The sequence below is a fragment of the Lolium perenne genome, chromosome 5 (genome assembly GCF_019359855.2).
Source record: "Lolium perenne isolate Kyuss_39 chromosome 5, Kyuss_2.0, whole genome shotgun sequence".
Lineage (NCBI taxonomy): Eukaryota > Viridiplantae > Streptophyta > Magnoliopsida > Poales > Poaceae > Lolium > Lolium perenne.
In genome coordinates, this window is record NC_067248.2 from 10,686,625 (window position 1) to 10,701,087 (window position 14,463).

Consider the following 14,463-nt stretch of genomic DNA (forward strand, 5'->3'; position numbering starts at 1 on the left):
TGAGCCCAAGTTGGTGGCAGCTCACTAGGGAGTGGCAAGAGGTGGGAAGTTTAGTCCCACATGGAAAGTTGGGAGGAAGTTAGACCACCTTATAAGGTGGGTTGTTCCACCACTAGTAAGTGAGTGAGAATAGGAGTGCTACACGCGCGCGTTCCTCCTCCTCCTCGCTCGTCTCGACTCGACACGACACGACACGTCACGACGCGCGCGCCGCGCTCGTGGTGAGTGGTGAGTGGATTGAGCCTCGAGCCGAGACTTTCCTTTCTTTTTGCAGCTCAGGAAAACGAACAGAGTCCTAGACGGACGCGTCGCAGTTAGTCGGTTCGGGTCGCTCCCGGATCGTGGGCTATCTGTAACCGACTCGAAACGTTCGTGCGACGTGGGTGTGGCCCACGTTGCCTAGGGTTTCCCGAGCCTATATAATCTCCTGCCCGGCTACCGCAGAAACATATCTAATATACGAGTTAGGGTTTCCACCTCTCTCTGCTTGTGCCACCATCGTAGCCTACTCCATCCCGCGCGCCGACGCGCATCGGCGAACGGGAGAGCAGGTCTCCGGAACCACTCGTCCTTGCGATCCTTTACGGGAGAGGGCGAATTAGGTTTTTGGAAGCGCTCTGCGCGACTGCTCAAGCTCTTCATCACGGGTCGCCTTCCGTCCAAGTCGGGCGGTGCTGCCTACCGTCGTCTTCAACGCCGTCTACTTCGACCCGTCGTTCCCGTCATCAACAACGTTACTGCTGCAACATCGTCTGCTACACCTTCACCGCCACCTCCACCAGATCGGTACGTGCGACATATCTCGATTTGTTTAGCGATGGATGTTGTACTATTTGCTCTGTTACTGTTCATGTTGATCACTGCATCTAGTATGTTCGAGTTTCACATGTTAGTAGTTACTGTGATCATGCTTAATATTTTAGAATTAATCATGAAAATTGTGCCTAATTATACAACACGATCTCTCTGACATGGATAAGGTTATGTACAAAGCATTCTACAAAAACAAAAATTACAACGATATCTTAGAGATGTCCTTTGTCTTTAACCTCGAGACCGTGTCGACGGCGCACCGCCACTACCGCTCCTTCCTGGATTGCCAAACAATGCGGACTGCCGCTCCCTCCATTCCTGCGACGCGGCAGCGGTGGTGCCCTCGGCTACGGCATCTACCTTGAGTGACCCTGCTGTGCCGTTGCATGTTTGGATATTTGGAAGCATCGCGCGCGCGCGCAACATTGTCGTCGCCTTGAGAGATCATCGTCCCAGCTCTTGGCGCTGCTGATCCAGAGATGTTGTGACGAAGCCCGTCTTTGGCGCTATGGCTGATCCAGGCGGGCATTCTTCGTCTCCATCGATCATGCACGCGGCCCGCCGACGTCAAATTAATTAAGCACATGAGAAAACAAAGAAAAAACGAGTAGCTACAATCTAGCGTCGACGCGTGAGAGATCTCAAGGCTGGATGCAACGATGGAGACCTACATCGTCCGTGCGTCACCGTCACGTGCAACAGTTCAATTTGCGACCACACTTGCGTAGCTAGCTAGCTGCCATTCTCGCAAAAAAAAAATCTAGCTGCCATATATACTGTTTCCCTTCCTGCTTTCCCACTGATCACTCGCTTGCTTTGTACTCTTGCACACCGCGTATGTACACACCGAAACCCCGTTACTTCTTCCTACTCACTACTACTACCTTACCTGTTAGGGATTACAATGGCCCCGTCCATATTTAAGCCTAATTCCAACCGTAAAATTAACTAAGAAAATATAATTTATTTGTCATAGACGAAATTATATTGTTGAAAATTTCTTCCAAATATGAATCCAATAAAATAATATATAACATATAATTTATATTTTGGGTGGGCCTTATAATCCCAATGTAGGTAGTACATTTTACCAAAAATGTACATAAACTATCCACAGCATGCATACTTTTTTTAGATAAGGGAGCATAGCCCCAGTCTGTGCATCAATTGATGCACACGGTCATTTATTAAAAATCACGACGTATCAAGTACGAGTATGATAACAAAAGAAAGTACAGTCATGGATCTGACATGGCTTCAACATAAATCAACCATCGGAACAAAAGACACATAACTAGGCTAGCCATACTCTATCCTATTACTGTGTCGCCACCCAGTAGCCCGGTAGTAGAAATCCTCGGTTAAAAATTACTTGATAAATTAAATGTACAACCTCGGTTAAAAATTAATTAACTCTGCTTTATCTGGATATAGATGGATCTACAATTTAAAATACGTCTGAATACATATGTATCGAGACAAAATTGAGCCAATTAACTCAGAAGAAGGGAGAAAGTATTTCATATTACCATGTTTTCTACATCCTACTGAATTCACCATGTCTTGCCGACACGTGTACATCCTAATAAGCATCGCTATTGTCGATCAGCACAGGGTGTCAAACACCTGAAAACATGGCGGGCATATAGTTGGGTGTCATACATACCGTGACTCTGTTTGATATTTCTGCACTTCAGAAGCTTTAGTTGGGTACGTAGACCCGATTGTGACCAAATACCTAAATGTTTGACGACCTTTCATTTCCCTGGGAAAAGACATCCTTTACTATCAAAAAGAGAGCTAGTGTACTAGTATATGTTTTGCCAAAACAAAATCGATAAAGATGTTTTGCCATTTTATATATAGCATCGATCATTAGTCGACCAATCCCTGTATTATTACTATATCTTACTAAGGAGTTCCTTAAAATCTTAAGCCACACTACTTTGTTGCACCTATGTTGGGATAAAGATATAGTGTACGTTCGTTAACTGATTATCTAGCTAGCTAGGTAGGACATTGACCCGTTGAGTCACAACAGTACAGTGTGGTGACTTGTGAGTCATTCTCGCACGACAGTGGATGGAAGCTTCACCAATATTAGACAGGCAGTGGATGAATGATTGGTGACGTTTGTCGATTAACATTGATCTCTACTGTACGTGTGGGTAAATTGCTTCTCTTCCTTTCCACACACACACACAGACATGTATCACATGAATTGCTAGGTTTTACACAGTCTGAACCACGGAAGCTAGCAAGACGTTGCTTTCTGCAATATGCCAATATCTGTCACACATCAAGGTTCCGCTGGGAGAGAGGGAGGGAGAGTGAGTGAGAGAAACTTTGCTAGCTTCTTCTGTTCCGTCTCTCTCTCTCACTCTCAAGCTGCTAAGCAGTATCTTGGAAGCAAGATCCCATATATACTCTGGCGGTCAGGCTTTCAGGCTTATTTATAGACCTTGCATCTTCTCACACTAGCTGCAGCAACAGCCACACTGCCTACCAGGCTGACTAGTATCTGTTTCAGTCTTATGCGTGTGGCTTCTTAGTTAGACCAGTGGTTGCCAAGAAGAAGTGATAGATGGACGCCGCCGAACCTCGGCAGCAGCAGGAGGAGCAGGAGCCCAAGGCTAGCATGGAGAAGACGGTGAAGGCCGGCTTCTCCGTGGACGATGATTCGTCGTCGGATGCCGGCGAGCCCGTCCAGAACCATCGCGGCTGGAAGGCTATGCCTTATGTCATAGGTGGGTGACTACCTCCTGCCCGTCCTTGCTTAATTTCCCTTGCAATTACCTTTCTTTTCCAACAAAACACTTTCGTCCATCTTTCTCGGCCGCACTCTGAAACGAGTTGGAATGCACACTGCAGCTCATTAACCTCACATTAATATATCTGCATATATAGGAATAATATCAACCATGTTTTTTGTGATGAAATTAATTTGCATCGTGCTTAATTCCACCGAGAAGTGCTATTGATTCTTTGCACTGAATCTCAACTAACTGTAGTACATGTGGCCAAACTGAGAAAAGTGAATAGTAATAAAAGGATAATAATTCAGTCAGTAGCCTGCATATGCCATGCCATGCCATGTAGTGATGTAGTCATGTCCCCAACGGCCATGGCTATGACAATCAATAGTGACCACAAATCTACTCAACGTAATCAAATCAACATGTACATGTACGTATGTGGCCATCCAAAGAAAAAGAGAAAACAGGTCACGTGTCTGGCTTGTATCCAGGTCCAGAGAAGCAGCTTCGTGCCCATGACATGCATGTGTACCTCCGGCCACTCATTCTTGGCCAGCCCTGCAGTTATCTTCTAGTTTTGTTTTGTTTTTTTTAATAAGAGGGAGCGTCGGTGATGTATCATGCATATAGTTTTCTTTGCAAGGTTTATGCATTCATACATAGCAAAATGGTGTTGAAACATATACTGCAAGATAATGAGTTATCACGAAATAAAATTCACATTTCACAGCATTGACTGTGGTCTTATCTACAAGGGCACGTAAATGGTAGTGGCCGGGAGAGCAGGACGCCCTTCTCTTATCCATGAAAATTTTACTACAAGGAGAACTTCCTAGACAACTCAATTAGTCGATCACTACTGCCAAAAAAAAATTGTTCCTTCTCCGTTTTTCCTTGAGCAGACTTTTCTTTTCATCTTTACGTAGCTAGTGGTCTAATCTCCTTTATAAAAACTAACCTTTATGTGGTTGCAACTAACTTTTTTTAGAAACACGGTGCATATGCAAACATTTATAAATACGTATACACAGTCACCACTATGAAGGCACGCGTGCACACCCTATCTCTACGAGCAAATCCAAAAGACTGAGCTGGTGCATTTTAAGATTGACGAACTTAGCACACGCGGCTCGCTACGATGGATTATTTCGTGTCCCACTGAAAGAACATTCTATTTTAGTGAAACACCAAAGCGTCAAACATAGGATTTATCATTGGTGGATTCAGGTGTCGGGGTTACTCCCTTGGTTTCAGTATGGCATTTAGACTCTGCAAGGCTCTAACTAGCAACTCTGATGGTTAAACTTTATACAGAAAAGTATGTAATAAAGATTTAGACCGTGAAAACATTTTTCAAGAAAAACCTAATAGTATAATGTTTATCGAACAAACTTTAGTAGTTCCTTGTTAATTAGTAGCCAAAGGAGGTAGTAGTATTGAATACTCGAATAGGAATTTTACATGTTCAATATTTCTCTTTGGAAGCATGCATGGCATGTTAAATTTGTATATAGTTTTAAAATTTATAAATTCGTATACCTTATTAGGGATAATTTCTTTGTCAAATTTGGAATAGTTTTCACATGATTATTAATATTGAAAGGTTTTTTGTTAGGATCTACTGCCAAATTATGGGCCAGATCTGTAAAAGCCAATCTTATAAAACATTTGAACTTGATTCGAACCCAGACAAAATTTGGCAAGGAGCAACCATTAATTCATATAACTAACATCTACAAGCGGACAAAGTGACATACTCTTAAGATTGATCTAACTTCATAATGTTGGGAAAAGGCAACCCAATGGGAGGAAAAACAGTTAGAGACTGGAATATGCATGTTTGCAGGCTTGCAGCCTGGTTTATTTTGGCGAGAAACAGATATAGGTAATTGAATTGACAAAGACAGTGAAATGAAACGAACTTCAATTTGTTGGTGCAGGGAATGAGACATTCGAGAAGCTCGGGACGATCGGGACGGTGTCGAACCTGCTGGTGTACCTGACGACCGTGTACCACATGCAGGGTGTGAGCGCCGCCATCCTCCTCAACGTGTTCAACGGCACCAGCAACCTGGCCACCGTCGCTGGAGCCTTCATCAGCGACACCTACCTCGGCCGCTACACCACCCTCGCTGCCGCCACCATCTGCTCCTTCACCGGCATGGTCATCCTCGCCCTCACCGCTGCGCTCCACTCCCTCCACCCTCCCAGCTGCAATCCCAAAGCAGCAGGTGTGCAATGCCAGGGGGCCTCGGGCGGCCAGCTAGCCGCGCTGCTCACCGCCTTCTTCTTCCTCATCATCGGCGCCGGTGGCATCCGACCGTGCAACCTGGCGTTCGGGGCAGACCAGTTCAACCCGCGCACCGCCGACGGGCGGCGCGGCATCGCTAGCTTCTTCAACTGGTACTACTTCACCTTCACCGTGGCCATGATGGTGTCTGCCACTGTCATCATCTACCTCCAGAGCAACGTCAACTGGGCTCTCGGCCTTGCCGTGCCAGCGGCGCTCATGGGCCTCTCCTGTGCCGTCTTCTTCATGGGCACGCGCCTCTACGTCTGCGTCCGCCCCGAGGGCAGCCCCTTCACCAGCTTCGCGCAGGTCCTCGTTGCCGCGGTTCGCAAGCGCCACCTACGGCGACAAGGTGGCACCGGAGCAAACACACTATTTGACCCGCCGCACAGGAGCAAGGTCGTCTCCAAGCTGGCCTACACCGACCAGTTCACGTGCCTCGACAAGGCAGCCATGCTTACCCCTGAGGAGGACGCGCTCTGCGCCGACGGGAAGACGCCGACGGACCCGTGGCGGCTGTGCAGTATGCAGCAGGTGGAGGAGGTGAAGTGCTTAGCGCGGATCATCCCAGTGTGGTCGTCGGGGATCGTCTACTTCGTGGTGGTCACCCAGCTCGGCACCTACGTCGTCCTCCAGGCGGCGCAGACCGACCGCCGTATCACCGCCAGCAGCAGCTTCCAGATCCCGCAGGGCTCGTTCGTCGTCTTCGTGATGCTCGCTCTAACTCTTTGGATCCCGGTGTACGACCGTCTACTCGTGCCGGTGCTCCGCCGGATCACCAAGCGCGAGGGTGGCATCACCCTGCTCCAGCGGATCGGCATCGGAATGGTGCTCTCCGTGGTCACGATGCTGGTGGCGGCGGCGGTGGAGCGTCGCCGCCGTCGGATCGGTCCGGGATCGCCGATGATGTCGTGCTTCTGGCTGGTGCCGCAGCAGGTGCTGGCGGGGCTCTCGGAGGCGTTCGCCGCCATCGGGCAGACCGAGTTCTACTACCGGCAGTTCCCCGAGAACATGCGAAGCGTCGCTGGGGCGCTCTACTTCCTTGGGTGGGCACTTGCGAGCTACGCCAGTGGGCTCATGGTGACCATTCTGCACCGGACCACGGGATGGCTGGCGCAGGACCTGGACGAGGGCAGGGTGGACCTTTTCTACCTTGTCACCGGCGCCATCGCAGCGGTCAACCTCGTCTACTTCATGGCGTGCGCACGGTGGTACAGGTTCAAGAAGTCAGATGACGACCACACCGGCTCCGGCGCCGGCGACACCGACCTCGACGAGAGCCCGAAGAAAGCGGCGAATGCAGCGCCGGTTTAGTCATTTAGTTTAGGGCCTGCCCGTCGCGGTTCAGAGATGGATATGCATGCATGCATAGTGGTATATACTTATCGGTTGTGGTGAATCCACCTATTGCTGTGGTCTATACAGATTTGAGATTATTATAAAAAGGTCAGCAGATCCGAGGAAATAATCAATACTCCACACGAAAGCAAAAGCCGAACAGATCGAGCAGTCAGCTCCCATTTTAACTATGAATGATCATCACAAATGTATCAACAACAAATATAAATGAATCTATTATCAACATCATCAGACACACATAAAAATAATTTGAAATCCATGTTGCATAGCATATAAAATGGTTCACGATCTACATAGTTCAACAGAAACATATATGAAATGCAGATTTCAAAGCATAAAATAGTTCATTGAAATAGTTCACCACAAACACGTAGTTCATCGACCTAGTCCATGCATCATTGCTATTGTTGACCTCATGAGCTTGCACCTGTTCCTCCATGGTGTCGGTGGGGACATAAGATTGCCGCCACCCATGCCACCTATGATGCCGCTGCCCATGCAACCTCCAGTGATGTCAGCTGTGGTACCTTTAGTGCCATCGGCCATGGCTCCTCCCATTTCTCCACTGAATCCGCCAGCCATGCCACCGCGCCATCTCACATGGCTTGGCCCATAGCACCCATAAAGGTACCCATGACACCTCCCATTGCTCCACCGAATCCACTCATTCCACCTCATCTTGAAAGTCATCTTCATAGTTTGTCTCATATTCTTGCAATGGATTGTTATACTCTTGTGATGCAAAATTCATGTGTTGCACAAACAACTCATCATCGAAATTGCATATATAGATGCAAAAAAAAATCAAACAAACATTGCATTAAAAAGGTGCTAAAAATAATAGAAAAATGTATACTATACCTTTGCAACATATCATCGATGACGTACGATGAGTCTGGAGGAGGAAACACGTGATCCTCCTCTTCAGTCATGGACATCAACGATGGAGGAGGTGGCACAAGGGGGCTTCCTATTGGGGAACACGTATAGAAAAAAACCTACACATAACCAAGATCATATGCAAGAGGGGAGGTAACAGATCAGACCCTCGTAAATCAACCTAGCGGAATTAGTCGATGACGAGGTTGATGAAGTCATGAGTCGATCCCCCAACTAGTGTGCTCTAGTCACGAGAAGATGTATTATCCCACGAACACTCCTATAATAAAATATTACACGCGCAACACCTCCACATTATCTACATGTACGTGATCAGCAACACCATGTCGAAATGTGATCAAGCACACTGTCGAAGTGGGAATGTTCCGATGAAGATCCGGCAGTGCTTCCGCGAGCCCGATTAGATTAGATGTAGGAGGGAGTAATCTCGGGCAGCACTCGGTGAAGAAGGGGAAGTAGATCACCGCGTCGGTCCTCCGTTCACGTCAGCTAGGGCGAGAGAAAGAGGTGGAGTGGTACGGTGTCGGTGGCTGGCGGCAACGCGCTAGGGCGGCGGTGGAAGGGGCAGCGCGATGACTATGGTTCGGGAGAGGGGATGGTCAGCTTGGCCTTAGCGGGCCCCTCTCATCCCCTTTATTTAGGAGGTCCGACGGCTCTGCCCCCCTCCCCGAACCAACTTAGTGGGCTTGAGACGGTGTCCGGATGGACTCCTCCCCCTAAACCGACGTAGGGGGGACATTGGAGTCCAAACCGAGTCAACTGGGGAGAGTCCAAGCCTTGAACTCTTCCCTCGCCCTGGGTGCATTTTTGAAGAATGTTTACCTTGCGTTTTTTGAATGAGTAGTGATAGAGTCCAAGCAATTTTTAGATGAATATTGAAGTTTTTGGAGGACTATAGCTATTGTTTGTGTTGCTACATTTTCGGAGTTGTTAGTTCTATCTTTTGTGAAACAGAAACTATGAAAAGCTCCAGATTACCTTGAATCATGTGTTTTCAAGATGTCATGGGGTATCTAACTTATTCCTTTGCGTTTCTGTTTTGTTGCATGCATCATCTTATTTCGTCCAAACCCGTACCCCACCAATAATTTCCTTTAGTTGTCACTTATAAAAGATGAAAAGAGCTCAGCTCAGTAGCATTTTTTTGCAACCGATTCACAACACCGAGTAAAATCAACAAAAGATTAAGCGTGCGTTTGGTTGGTGATCCAAATAGGGATGGAATTGGACCATCCCCATTTTACGTGTGTTTGGTTATAAAGTGCGTGGTTGGAACCGTCCACCTGCAAGGAATATTCTCTCTAGATGCTGACCCAATTCATCCTCCAAAATCGGCCAGATCTCTCCATCCCACTTTTTCTAATCCGTGGATCCATCGCTAATCTTCTCCCCTTGTTTATCTTGACGCGTTCCCGTGCGCTGGAAGACTGCCGCTTGGGCTCGCCGTTGCCCTGCCCGGCCGCCGCATCTGGTGCTGGAAGATCGATGTCGCCACCTGGGCTCGTTGTATCCCCTCCTTCCCTGCCGCGTGAGACTTCCGTCCCCGTCGAGCTGGACACCGGTGAGGTCGGTCTTCCTCGCGGTCGAGCGGGATGCCGTCTTCCTCGTGGTTGCCGCCCCCATCGAACGGGATGCCGGCGAGGCCGGTCTTCCTCGCGGTCGAGCGGGACGACGTCTTCCTGGTCGTCGCACCCGTCGAGCAGGGCGCCGGCGAGGCCGGCCTTCCTCGCGGTCGACGCCCTCCATCGAGCAGGACGCCGACTAAGCTGGCCTTCCTCATTGCCGCCGCGCTGCTACAAATTTGTTTAGCTTAATTTCAATTAAACACTGCTAATAAAATGCTATTGATATTATTAGCTAATCACATGTCATCCCTGTAGGATAACGTTGCATAGAAAACAAAAAATTTCCTACCGCGAACACGCAATCCAAACCAAGATGCAATCTAGAAGACGGTAGCAACTGTCAACACCCAGATTTTTAAGTCCAGATGCCTATTATGCCGTACATCGCAATCCCAGGAATAATGTTTTTGCGAGACATAATAGTAAGTAGCATAGAGTCATCATTTATTACAACACATATTGGCTTACAACCATAGATCACATGATCCAATATTACACGAATATATTGTTCAACATCACAAATAGTAGCGGAAGCGAAGTAGTAGTGGACGATCTATTCCACAGGCAACGCTTGACGTTAGAAGACGATCCTAGTTATCGTAGACGTCCTGTTGTCCGTCATCCTGATACTGGTGCTCTCCTTCAAAGTCTGGCATTTGAATAGCCAGGGCAAAGCCATGAGTACTTTTTAAAGTACTCGCAAACTAACTCTAAGGTAAATACTCATTAAGTGTAAGGGGGTGCTAAGCTCTATGTTCATTTGCATAAAGCCAAGTTTTAGTTTCATAAATCTTTGGTAAAAACCTATATCATGTGCTAGACTAACTCAAGTGGGAACATTAGTGTCATTCCCACAACTCATTATGGATCACCATAATGTCACCTTTCAATCCACCATTCATTTCTAGAATCAAAACATTTTAATGATAACGGAGATAGTATGGCCTTTCCAATCGTCCGTAACCGTGGACACGGCTATTCGAATAGGTTTAACACTCTGCAGAGGTTGTACTCTTGTGCCACAACTTTTGATTTCATCCGTCGAGGATAACCTCGAATCATCGTAACACAGTACGCGGATCATCAATCGAAACCTTCCACTTAAATATGCTAGTATGAGCACCTCTCCCCATGAGCTTGGCCTCCCGGTGGAAACCGCAGTTAACCCGGGAACTGCACAGGGCTTGGGCCGTACAGTCACCTCATGTCAACATCAGTCCACACTTAACGGAGGCAGCCGCAGCGTAACCCCTATGATGTTTGTTCAGAGGGAACCCATGCTAAAATACACAAGTTTCTAGTTAAGCCCTACCCATAATCAGGTATTGTGGGGGTACTTGTATAATTGGAAGGGTATCGCATTCAAACTCAATCATCAATTTTATCAAAAAATCACCATCTCCTCAAGGTCATATTCACCTTCAAAATCTTTCACTTCAGTTCATTTCACAAATGTTCCCATCGAGAGTAGTCAATTTTAGTTCTTAGCAATAGCAACTAGTCATGAGGGGGTGCTATCTAGCTTTATTTGCTTAGGCTAACTTTGATGCTCTTGTTCTATTCCAGACAAGTGAATCATAAATCAAAAAGTACTTTGAAATAAATAAGCAAAAGCAAATGTAAGTAAAAAACATGGTATAGGTAATACATAAAAGTAAAGTGTGAAGATGCCTTTGCTCTTGTAGAGCTAAGCACTTGTTTTCAGCAAGGGTTAGCTTGCCTTGAGTTGGGTAGTTATCGAAGTTCTCTTCTTCTTCCTGAGAGTAGCCCTCCTCCTCTTGGTATTCCTCGTTACTAGCGTCTATATATGAATACGAGGTATAAATACTAAACCAAGCTCACATACTAAACTAGAGGCACTCAAAATAGTTCACACACTAGTCCTATCATCAATCAAACATGGCATGGTGAATTATTTGACTTGTCTTTATTTGAAAGAAAATAATTTCCTCTCATTATTCCTATTTCTAAAATTTGGTATGTAGGTCTTTAAAAGAATTCATTTCTTTTCATTACCTCTTATTAAGATTTAATCTCTTCATATAATAATAAGGTATGAAATATAGGTTGACCCAAAGTCAACATTTCATATCTATTATATGTGAGTTCAATTTCATTGAAGTGCTACACTTCACATAGTTTTAAATACTTAACATATAAATGGATTAAAATCTCTAAGTAATAATTCTCAAGGGTTCATTAGCTTAAGTCATTCCCCCTGGTTATTAGTACTTAGGATCAAAATTTAAATGAGAGGTAACCCTCATATTAGGGTTGAGTTTGAATTCCAAAATAAAATGCTCTAGAAATGACTACATAGCCATTTTATTTGATCTAGTCCATGATCATACAAACAACAGGGCTATGTTATTGCATAATCAATTAGAGGACATCATTTGTGATTTATTAGAATTGGAATTACTTCAAAATCTATTCTGGTTGAATTTGAAATAAAGTTTGAGTGTGCAAAAGTCCCTGTCTTGTTCTTTTTGTCAAATTAAATCTACAAGGAGAATGGAGATGGGGCCAGTGGCATTGGATAGATAAATTCATGGGCTTTCCAACGGTATAAAGTTTGCTAAATTTGGTTTGGCAGAATTCAAACTATTCAAAATTTACTAAACCTTCAGCAGAGCAAATTTGAATAAGATTAAACCAAATTTGAATTCTTGGGCTTAGGCGGGAAGCGTTACTGGGCCGAAACGGTTTAAAAACCCACTTCGCATCCCAACACGCATCTGGTGCGCTCGGGCCGCGCTGACAAGGTGGGGGCCACCTGTCGGCGCCTCTTTAAACGCCGAATCGGTACGCGCGCGTTAGGCCGTAGGATTAGACTAGGATCCGACGGCGTGTGTACGTCGTCTTCTCCGACGAGCAGCGGGCTCCCTGGCGGCGAGCCTAGGGGGTCGGAGGGCGTACCAGGCCGGTGCAGGGGTCGGGCAGTATGCGCGGAGAAGTGGAAGTAGATGAGGAAGAGCTTGGGGCAGCGGCGGCGCTCGGGGAGGCTCCAATCGACAAATATAAATGAATCTATTATCAAACATCATCAGACACACATAAACATAATTTGAAATCCATGTTGCATAGCATATAAAATGGTTCACGATCTACATAGTTCAACAGAAACATATATGAAATGCAGATTTCAAAGCATAAAATAGTTCATCGAAATAGTTCACCACAAACACGTAGTTCATCGACCTAGTCCATGCATCATTGCTATTGTTGACCTCATGAGCTTGCACCTGTTCCTCCATGGTGTCGGTGGGGACAAAAGATTGCCGCCACCCATGCCACCTATGCTGCCGCTGCCCATGCAACCTCCAGTGATGTCAGCTGTGGTACCTTTAGTGCCGTCGGCCATGGCTCCTCCCATTTCTCCACTGAATCCGCCAGCCATGCCACCGCGCCATCTCACATGGCTTGGCCCATAGCACCCATAAAGGTACCCATGACACCTCCCATTGCTCCACCGAATCCACTCATTCCACCTCATCTTGAAAGTCATCTTCATAGTTTGTCTCATATTCTTGCAATGGATTGTTATACTCTTGTGATGCAAAATTCATGTGTTGCACAAACAACTCATCATCGAAACTGCATATATAGATGCAAAAAAATAAAACAAACATAATTGCATTAAAAAGGTGCCAAAAATAATAGAAAAATGTATACTATACCTTTGCGACATATCATCGATGACGTACGATGAGTCTGGAGGAGGAAACACGTGATCCTCCTCTTCAGTCATGGACAGGAACGATGGAGGAGGTGGCACAAGGGGGCTTCCTATTGGGGAACACGTATAGAAAAAAACCTACACATAACCAAGATCATATGCAAGAGGGGAGGTAACAGATCATACCCTCGTAAATAAACCTAGCGGAATTAGTCGATGACGAGGTTGATGAAGTCATGAGTCGATCCCCCAACTAGTGTGCTCTAGTCACGAGAAGATGTATTATCCCACGAACACTCCTATAATAAAATATTACACGCGCAACACCTCCACATTATCTACATGTACGTGATCAGCAACACCATGTCGAAATGTGATCAAGCACACTGTCGAAGTGGGAATGTTCCGATGAAGATCCGGCAGTGCTTCCGCGAGCCTGATTAGATGTAGGAGGGAGTAATCTCGGGCAGCACTCGGTGAAGAAGGGGAAGTAGATCACCGCGTCGGTCCTCCGTTCACGTCAGCTAGGGCGAGAGCAAGAGGTGGAGTGGTACGGTGGTGGTGGCTGGCGGCAACGCGCTAGGGCGGCGGTGGAAGGGGCAGCGCGATGACTATGGTTCGGGAGAGGGGATGGTCAGCTTGGCCTTAGCGGGCCCCTCTCATCCCCTTTATTTAGGAGGTCCGACGGCTCTGCCCCCCTCCCCGAACCAACTTAGTGGGGTTGAGACGGTGTCCGGATGGACTCCTCCCCCTAAACCGACGTAGGGGGGACATTGGAGTCCAAACCGAGTCAACTGGGGAGAGTCCAAGCCTTGAACTCTTCCCTCCCCCTGGGTGCATTTTTTAAGAATATTTACCTTGCGTTTTTTGAATGAGTAGTGATAGAGTCCAAGCAATTTTTAGATGAATATTGAAGTTTTTGGAGGACTTTAGCTATTGTTTGTGTTGCTACATTTTCGGAGTTGTTAGTTCTATCTTTTGTGAAACAGAAACTATGAAAAGCTCCAGATTACCTTGAAAAAAAAGAATAGATTATGTTTG

The 14,463-nt window shown here is 46.4% G+C and overlaps 1 protein-coding gene across 1 annotated transcript; it reads left to right on the forward strand.

Moving 5' to 3' along the window:
* Window positions 1-3,232: 3,232 nt before the first annotated feature.
* On the forward strand, window positions 3,233-7,327 carry LOC127298984 (protein NRT1/ PTR FAMILY 2.11). The gene is made up of 2 exons (XM_071819735.1): window positions 3,233-3,560; window positions 5,510-7,327. The coding sequence occupies exons 1-2, from the start codon at window positions 3,398-3,400 to the stop codon at window positions 7,171-7,173; spliced, it is 1,827 nt and encodes a 608-aa protein (XP_071675836.1). The 5' UTR covers window positions 3,233-3,397; the 3' UTR covers window positions 7,174-7,327.
* The last annotated feature ends 7,136 nt before the right edge of the window (window positions 7,328-14,463 follow it).